This window comes from Helianthus annuus, chromosome 14 (genome assembly GCF_002127325.2).
Source record: "Helianthus annuus cultivar XRQ/B chromosome 14, HanXRQr2.0-SUNRISE, whole genome shotgun sequence".
Lineage (NCBI taxonomy): Eukaryota > Viridiplantae > Streptophyta > Magnoliopsida > Asterales > Asteraceae > Helianthus > Helianthus annuus.
This window is the reverse complement of record NC_035446.2, coordinates 126498834-126508625: the sequence shown is the minus strand read 5'-3', so window position 1 is coordinate 126508625 and position 9792 is coordinate 126498834. Positions and strand designations below refer to the sequence as shown.

Below are 9792 nucleotides of genomic sequence, written 5' to 3'. Positions count from 1 at the left end.
ACAGAGTTGAGTTAGTAGTTTTGGACGACCCAATCTATGTTGATTTGGATGAATTTGCTATCGAGGTTAGAATTATAAATGTACAATATTGTTTACTTATCAAGTACATCTTATAATTACATAATTCATTTAACACATTGTTATTGCTTAATTTTATATTTAGACGGCATGTAAAGAGGAGTGTATTGATGCTGGAACTGTCATTGAAGAAGGTGTTGTTGTTGAAAGTAAAGATGTAAACGCTCATTTGGCAGGTTTTGAAGATATGTTCAATGTAATTCTTTATATTATAACAAAATTAATTAACTGATTTTATAAATATTTTTATGATGTATTTTGACACTTATTTTTTTCATTCTTAATTATATAGGATGAAGACGATTCCAAGTTTGATACATTTTTCTCATCTCTACTTGAAATGGAAGACCTTAAGAAGAAGGTAATTTTTGTTACATGTATCATTTATTTATTAAATAATAATTATTTCTATTATGTTAAACCAAAATTTATTTTGATCTGTAGTTCAAAGAGAATTGGGATTCAAAAACTGAAGGCAAAGGCAAAGAAAGTGTTGTTTGTGATGTAGATTCAAAAACTGCGGATGAGGATATGATAGTTGAACAAAACTTGACGGCTGATGTGTGTGAAGATGATCTGGAAGGAAATCAAAACGATGTAAGTATTCAGGTTGTTCATTTTGAAATTGTTTTATATGTTTAACAATTTCTAATATATTTTATTGAATTATTATTTAACTTTTACGTATTCAGCCTTTATTAGACAAAGATAACTCCAAAAGTGTTTGATATGTATAAAATTAATGAATTTATTTATTAGAATTATTATTAAAGTTTTACATAATCATGTTTTGGTAAGAAACAATGAAAATACAAAACATTCTTTGTTTATTTCAATCATTATTTAAATTTTACATATTCAAATTTTTTTTTTATTGTGAAGGTTAAAGGCAAGTCCAAAGTTTATGAAACTCAGGTATTTAAATCAAAAACTGAATACCGGTCAACTCACTTATCGTTATATATTTCATAGTAACATGTTTATTTAAAAGTTGTTACTTATTTTTGTTACTTTTCATACAGACAAAACGAAGTCTTCGGAGCAGAATTAAAAGACTTGATGCAGGAGCAAGCACTTCCTCTCTGGTCTTGAAATCCACAGAAACGGTAGAAAACATAATTGATAATTTTTTGACATTTACGGTTTAAATTTTATAGTAACACATTTTTAAAAAACTTATTAATTATTTGTGTTGCTTTTGGTACAGACAAAAAGAAATCTTCGAAGCCGAATTAAAAAGGTTGATGAAGCGCCAATGACGGGTTCTCCAGTCTTGAAATCCACAAACCTGGTACAACCACAAATTGTAACTTTTTGGGAAAAATTTATTATTTACATAGTTCATATATCTTAACTATCTATTGCTTTTCGTTCAATATCATTTCTGCAATAAATGGGTTTGGGTTTAAATTGTTAGCTAAAAATATTGCCACTCTTTGTTTGCTTATAATATAGTCGTTCTTTCTTAATGGCTAAAATAGTGCTTTGTTCCTTTCTTTTTGGTGATAATACATGTTTTTTTTGTTTCATGAAAATATAGTCATTTGTTCATTTGGTTGAGTGATAATATAGGTGTAATTCGCTTCATGATAATATAATAATTTGCTCCTTTTGATTTTATGATAACTTAGGAATTAAGTGTGTGATAACAATATACCTGATAGTATTGCTTTGCATGATTATATAGTTTCAGCTTCGTTTCGTGATAAAATTCTTTTTAGTGATAATAGAGTGTCGTGTAGGGGTCTTCAAAATTATGGAAGGAACTTGTAAACATCCTAACAACAAAGTAGTAATTTTATTTGTCTCATCTTTATTTGTGTGTGTTTACGAAATCGGATATCCGAACTTTGGAAGTCCAAACTTTCCAAAACGGTTTTGGATAGTGATATTTACTATCCGAAATATTCGAATAGGCGGTTTTGAACAATCGTGTTTGTTTCGTGATAATATATAATCTCTATACTATATATCTAGAATATGTTAAATTTAATTATATTATCTTCAGAAAAAGCGCAAGAAGACAATTCAAATACTTAACCCACAATCAACGGTTTTGAACTTCAAAAGAATTGCGGAACACCGAATTGTAAGATTTTGTTCCTTTTTTTTTGTTTCTTTCTTGAAATTTTTATCAAAACGATATATTTAATCATGACCGTAATATGTTGTATTTTTCAGCGACTACCACCAAAAATGACATCTGTGTTGGACTTATCTCCTACTAATCTCAAAGAAGTGAGTGTTCAAAACATGACAGGTGAAGTCAACTTTATAATGACCAGATCGGAAAAAAACCGCAAAGCGTTCCGGTATGCATTTGTTGGATGGTTGAATTACTTGAAGGCTTGGAACATCAAAATGGGAGCAGAAATGTTTTTTGAGTTCAACAACTCAAGCAAGGTCTTGACACTGACAAAGGTTGTGGAGAAGCGTGGTGTTAAGAACAAAAAAAAGCGTGCATGAATCGGAAGTCGGCTTGTAGTTGTGGTGGTTTTTAGAAACAATATATATGCTAATTTCTTTTGTTGGGCTTTAGAGTCCTACTTGGTCTAGAAAAACTTGGGGCTAAATTTGACAACTTTTGGTTTATTTTGGGTTGGGATTTTATGTAAATCAAGGTTAACAGGTAGTTAGGTAACTGAATGGTTGGTTGTTATTTTAGTGTATAATAACTTTGACTATTTTTGATATTATGTCTTAGGTTGAATGGTAATACAAATTTGACGTGTGACTCAAGGGTTTAATATTTACAATTAATAACCTATGATTCAATTTCAGGTTTTATAGCTTAACAATCAAAATAAACTCAAAGAGCATTGAAATTGATGCCTTCGTGTTCATTATTCTAATTTAATCAAAATATTTGTTCTTATCTAAATTATCTTAGCTTTTAAAAAACCTATCACGTCCATCTATATATGTATATTTTTATCTAACAGAAAAACACAATTTTTATTATTTATTTCTCTTTGTTACACACTCACAACATAAAATATAGTGGATGGATATGAGCCTCTAAATATACAGGTTTACTTTAACGTCTTCACAAATTATATATTACAGAGATATCACTGTAATGGTATTTTTGTTGTTACTTTAATTTAAAATTACATATGAATTTTTGTATAGACTACTAAACTTATCATTGTATTACATTTCAAAAAATGGCAATAAATGAAAATAACAATAATAATATGCATACAGTATACTAACGTTTTTGACTTAAACTAAACATAAAGCGACATACACGTACACTTCACAGTTACTAAACACATCATATTTACATTTACATTACAAATTTCTAAAAACTTCTTTGTATACGACATTTGACGTTGTATCAGAAAGATTTCCATCACTATCTAGAATAACAATTTTAAGGCCATCTCGGCGGGTAACTCTTGATAATGCAACATACAATTGACCATGTGTGAAAACTGGATTTTTCAAAAACAAACCAACTCTAGAGAGTGATTGTCCTTGACTTTTGTTTATGGTCATTGCAAAAGATACCGCAAGTGGAAATTGTCTTCTTTGTAACTTAATGTGAAGTTTTTTGTCTGTAGGTATCAACGTAATTCTAGGAATATAATGACGATCGCCAATGTGACTTCCAGAGATAATCTCTACCTGTATAACACGTTTACCCAAAGAGACCACCTTTAATCTTGTTCCGTTACACAAACCACTTTTTTGGTCAATATTTCTAAGAAGCATGACCGGAACACCTACCTTGAATACTAACCTATGATTCGGCAAACCAGAAGCTTTAATTCCATTAAGAATATCCGGTGAGACTAATGCATCATCTAAATTCTCATTAAGCATTTCTGTTGGACATATACTATCGGAGCTTAAATATTCCTTCTCAACTCCCGGAAAAAGTGACAGCATACGATCGTTAATTTCTTGAACAACGTCATTTGTTGGAGCTAGAATGGCTCTTTGATGGAAGTAATTTGCTTCATTGAAATTATATAGAAGAGAAGGATATACAAACTCGATTAACTCTGCAATGGGATCAGACGAATGTTTGATGAGAAGATCTTCGGGTATTTGTAAAATTGCATTGCCGTCATTCACACCACCGACATTACCTTCACCTATATCCAAAAGCCAGTTTGCAAACTTGGTAGTTTCTTGTATTTCAGATGGATCATTTGAGGTACTCAACCTCAAATTTTTGGTCAATTTTAGGACTTTGCAAGTTCTCCAAATATAAGAAGAACTTAAAGAAGCATTTACAATTTGTTGTCTGCTTCCTCCTGGCACCACAGGTAGAATTTGTCGGAAGTCTCCTCCAAAAACTATAACTTTCCCACCAAATGGCAATTCTGATGATGCTCCAGATACAGATCTAAAAAGGTCTTTTAACGATCTGTCCAAAGCTTCAAATCCATGTTTATGTACCATTGGTGCTTCGTCCCAAATAATAAGTGAGGTTTCTTGTAATAAACGTGCAAGATCGCTATCTGGCTTAATGAAACAAAAAGAATCCTCATCTAAATTGATAGGAATGTGGAACCGAGAGTGAGCAGTCCTCCCTCCTGATAGCAAAAGAGATGCAATTCCACTGGAAGCAACACTTAAAACAATTTTCCCTTCTGATCTTATAGATGAACATAAAGTCTTCCAAAGATATGTTTTTCCTGTTCCACCGTAACCATAAACAAAAAAAACCCCTCCTTTGTTGTTATCCACCGCTGTGATGATTTCTTCATATATAACCCGTTGTTCTTGAGTTAATGAAGAGAAAAGTTTACGAAACTCTTCAGCTAATATCTCCGTGTCATAAGCCAACTCTTCACTAAGTAAAAGATTGTTTGCGGAAGATATACAATCATTATTAGGAAAAGGCATACTGGAATACCTTTTAAGAGTGGAATTATTTCGAAGTAAAAACTTTTGGATCTCAAACAATGTTAGGTTCTTAATTTGATCTTCGTTAAGTACCAAACCTGTCAAATAATGAAAGTAAAGTCAAAATTTTATATTACATTAAGTTAAACATTTTGATAAATTCTATTATAATGGAAAATACCTGGATGTTTTAAATTACGACGTTGCTTGTAGAGAATGTCATCTGATAAGTAGGTGAAAGTTTTTTCCCACACAAATTCCGGTCTAGACATACTCTCGGACATTAACATTGTACAGAACAAACTTCTTAAATAATAACCCGATCCGGTGAAACTTGCTTCTATAATTGCTTCAACATATTCATTGTCATCATCCAAAAGGCCATATGCATAACATGCATCTCTAAAAGTAGGATACTCAACATCATTTACGGTTCTGATATCCTCAAAATTTCTTGGACCTTTCACCTTGTTCAACAAAATCCTCAAATAATAAGCTTCACCGACTGAAGGAGAAACCGAATGAATTCTGCCAATTGAAAAACCTCTTTTCCTTGGTTTCCACTTACGTTTGTTGATCTTCCATACAAATTTTGTTGGGAATTCGACATAAGTAAGTTGACGTGCGGCAGGGTATTTTTCATTACAAACAAACCACTGTAAAAACATGGAAGCATTCACTGACGGTTTATCTAACACATCTTCTATTTCTTCAAATTCTTCATAGATAACATGTTGTTGTCCGGGAAGATGAAAAGGAAGCCTAATGACAGAAGGATTCCTATAATGTATATCATAAGAAAATATCCGCCAAGACGCTTCACAAGCAGATATGTATCGACAACTATAGTAGTCTTTGATTTCATCAACCGTCTTTTCTTGATCATTTGCTTCTTTACTTGGTACAAAACAAATTGATGCCCTATCATGACCTTTATTTATATATTTAAACAAATATTTTATTGATCCGGCCTGATTGCACCACTCAACATTGATGTGTGCTTGATATCTTTGTAAAAGAATTTTATTGTATGGCACAACACTGCGGTTATCTAACTTGACATCTGACTTCTCAATAAAAACACCGTTGTTACGTCTTCTGTAAACGGGAAAACCATCACCATCTATGCATGTAGATTCACGAAATTTTTTTGGAAAATTTTTGGAACACTTTCCGTCAATCATGCAGGGACAATTCATTTTTTCAACACCACAAGGACCATGAATCATGAACTCACTTACAAGAAAATATAACTCTGGTTCTTTGTCTTTGTCAGGTATTTCGGCAGAAATGAATGGATCGATATAATCAACGGTTGGAAGTTTGTGGTCGGCATGCATAAATAAGCACAAATGAGCATGAGGCAAGCCGCGCTTTTGAAACTCCACCGTATATACAACTAAAAATAAGAAATAAAATAATTTAAAATAGTGTTTTATTTTTACTTTTTAATGTTTCCTACCGTTTACTAACTAAATAAGCATATATAACATAGTCTAAAGTGTATTTATTATAAATTTGGAAAATAATGTAGAAAACTTTGAAGACAAAAACATAAAATATTAAAATACCTGCTTGAAGCTTTCCAAGAATTGCATTATCCCTTAAGTCTTTAATGATGGAATCCAACTTGATTTTAAATAACCTACATAAAATATCAGGCCTATCTTCCGGGTTAAGATTCGTGTCCTTATGAAACCTCTTCACTTCAGGCCATTTTGGGTTACATGTGATTGTTATGAAAAAATCTGGATAACCATACCATTTACAAAGGGACATGGCATCTAAATAATTTTGAAACATGTACCGTGCACTACCAGTAAAAGACGAAGGTAATATAACACGCTGACCGATTTTAGAGACATCACTTTTGCCTTGTTCTTTAACAGAACATAAATTCTCAAAAGTCTCGCATCTTAATTTCTTTTGTTGAGTACGTATGTATAAGAGCCTTTCGCTTTCAATCATAGTATACGCATCGACCAAAAATTGTTGAAAAAGCCTTCTGGAATTTAGAACCAAAGAAAACGTATTAGATCGATCTTGGATTCTGTAGCAAAAGTATTCTCTCATTGTGCACGTATGTCTTTTACTGGTGCTTGAAGTAGAAACATCACTGCTGCTTGAAGTAGAAACATCACGATGAAGGATATCAATTCTATAACCATCATCACCGTAAACAAAAAGTAGGGGATATTGAAGAGCTAAATAAGAAGGATGTAGTTCACTAATTCGCTCTAGATAACCTTGTTTACTCTTCACAATAATATCTCTCGGTTCAAACAAAGTGTCAATATCTCCAACTATTAAAGCAGCAACTTCAGAAGCAGTTGGCAAGTTATATGTCCTACCATCTTTATTCCTTTTTGCAATAAGGCGAATCTTAAGATTCTCACAAGGATTTCTTTGAAAACAATCTCTCGCCATTCTGTAAGACTTAACCAACTGATTGTGAGAATCTAACATTGCCTTCAATTCTGAAATAATTTCAAAATCCAAAATTTCACTACTTGAGCTGGAATGTTTTCGGCTTTCCCTAATTACAAAAAAAATATCTAAATTAATTAAGGATTGATAAAAAAAAATTTAGGAAATATGAAATATACGAATATTAAATAAAAAACATACCCTAAAACAAATTGTCTGTTTGCAACCTCATTCTCAGTATCATATATATATAACTGAGAAAACTTAGGCTTGGATCCATTCGTTGGTAAAAGACTTCCAATACTATGATAATTCTCACCACTAAGTCTGAATACATAAGGAGAATTACCATTGTTAATGGAGTTGTCTACTTTTCCACCCATGGAAGTAAAAGAAAACATTGAGTTGTAACGACGAATGTTTTTCAAAAAATGAATGCTTTTAGAGTCAGAAGAAGTATAAAGACTTTTATAATCAGAGGGCGGGGGCTTGAAATCGGGAAGTTTGACTTTGCTGTAACCACAACATAGAGAAAAACTTGATTTAGTCTTTCTTTGATAACTTCTTAAGACTTCATCTTTCCATAATTTTGCATGACATGTTTCACATATATGACTCTGATCACCATGATCCAAGTAATCTGTTAATGGAAAAGTTTAATTTTGTTATTATACAATTATAAAATGGTATTGTTAAATTGAAAAATATTTCAAAGTGGAATAATACCTTTTGATATGCCACAAAATATATTCGTTATAAATTCTCCGGAAAAAGGGAGTTTTTCTAGAGAATTGTTCAACGAAGATAATTGAATATTCTTCTTTGACGTATAAGTACCTAAAAAAGGAATTCGGAATTAACAATTTTCAATATATATAAATATGTTAACTACTAATAAAAATTTAAAATTACATTTTTAAATTATAAATAAGTAAATAACATACTTTGTGGTAATTTGATAGATGCTTGTGTAGTTGACCTTGGAAATTTTACTGATGGAGATTTAATTGCTTGTTTTTGCCTATCACGATATTGTTTCCTGATGCTCCGACAAAACTTTGGGCTACTATAATCATGAGTGGTGATTGAAGCTGAAAAAAAAAAGTTGTATACAAAGAGAAAAAGTTAATTAAATATTAATGTACATTTTTTTAAAATTTAAAATATTAAATTTTGAAATTTATATACCATTAGTAATATCTGATAGCATAGGTGTAAAATAGATATTGGAAGAATGAACAATGGTATGTTGATTTGGATTTGATTGATAAGGAATAACAACTTCCTTCACATAAGGGACAGTTCTATTAATTGGTGAATTGTTAAAACTAAATTGCATATCTGAAGAAGAAGTACCTGCAAAAAATATGACAAGTATTAATAATAATTTGAATTACTATCTTGTAATTAGATAATGAGAATACCACCATACTTTGACAATATGTGAGACAAGTTTGTGTAGTTGAAATTGGATTGTTTGGTGAGGTAAAATTCAAGCCTTTTTTTCTCCTATCTAGATATTCTTTACGGATGCACCGATTAAACTTCGAGCGAGTATAATCATTATCGGCGAGTGAAGCTGTGAAACAAAAAAAAGTGGATAACAAAGAAAAAAACAAAAGGAAAATATGTACTTTTTACATAACTGCTTATAAATAAATACGTACCATTTGTAACATCTGATAGCAATGGTGTATAATAGATATTTGAAGCAGTGTCAGTGGTATGTGTGTTTGGAATTGATTGATAACTATTGACGACTTCCTTTCCATAATAGACATTTATGTTAGTTGGTGATTGGTCAGAACTAACTTGGACATTTTGCAAACCTGCTTTATGAAAACAAAGATTTAGTAGTGTAATAATACTGTACTCATAATATTTCCAAAAATTCGAATTTATAAATTAAATACTATGTGAGTAATTAAAATTAAGTTTACAAAAAAGCTTATTCTAAAATAATTAAGGGTAAAATGAAAAATTACCTTTACACTTTTGGTGGGAATTCCTTTTATCAATCTCTTCTTTTCTCATAAGTATTCTTTCCTTAAAATCTACAATGAATACACCTATTTAAACAATAATCAAATTGGTGAAATATAAATAAACTAAATACATACCATTTGTAATGTTAGATAACGGACTTCGCGTTTGAAAGCCTGAATAAATAAAATAAACTATAATTAATTTCAAATTATTGTTTTATAAGTGGGAATAAATTAATATTCAATGGCATATATTTATCACAAATAGGAGAAACTAATGAAAATATGACCTTTCCCTGTGGAAGCCAAATCACAACGTTTCGTTTTTTTAGCTGCCAGATGTAATTTCCTTTTTTGTCGCATAACCTTTGCTTCAAAAAATCCATCGTTTTGATCTGAGGATAATAATATATGGTATAACTAAGAAATTAAGTAATTTAAA

At 30.9% G+C, this 9792-nt stretch overlaps 1 protein-coding gene and 1 long non-coding RNA gene across 2 annotated transcripts; one reads left to right on the top strand and one right to left on the bottom strand.

Moving 5' to 3' along the window:
- Positions 1-1136: 1136 nt before the first annotated feature.
- LOC110905878 lies at positions 1137-2159 on the top strand. The gene is made up of 3 exons (XR_002573501.2): positions 1137-1184; positions 1286-1369; positions 2087-2159. It is a non-coding gene; the product is annotated as an uncharacterized LOC110905878 (long non-coding RNA).
- Positions 2160-3372: 1213 nt separating this feature from the next.
- On the bottom strand, positions 3373-9399 carry LOC110907330. The gene is made up of 10 exons (XM_035983074.1): positions 9351-9399; positions 9033-9194; positions 8798-8944; positions 8554-8721; positions 8310-8456; positions 8092-8202; positions 7567-8005; positions 6510-7474; positions 5120-6337; positions 3373-5036 (listed from the first exon to the last, which is right to left on the bottom strand). Exons 1-10 carry the CDS (start codon positions 9397-9399, stop codon positions 3373-3375), a joined length of 5070 nt encoding a protein of 1689 aa, XP_035838967.1.
- Positions 9400-9792: the final 393 nt, after the last annotated feature.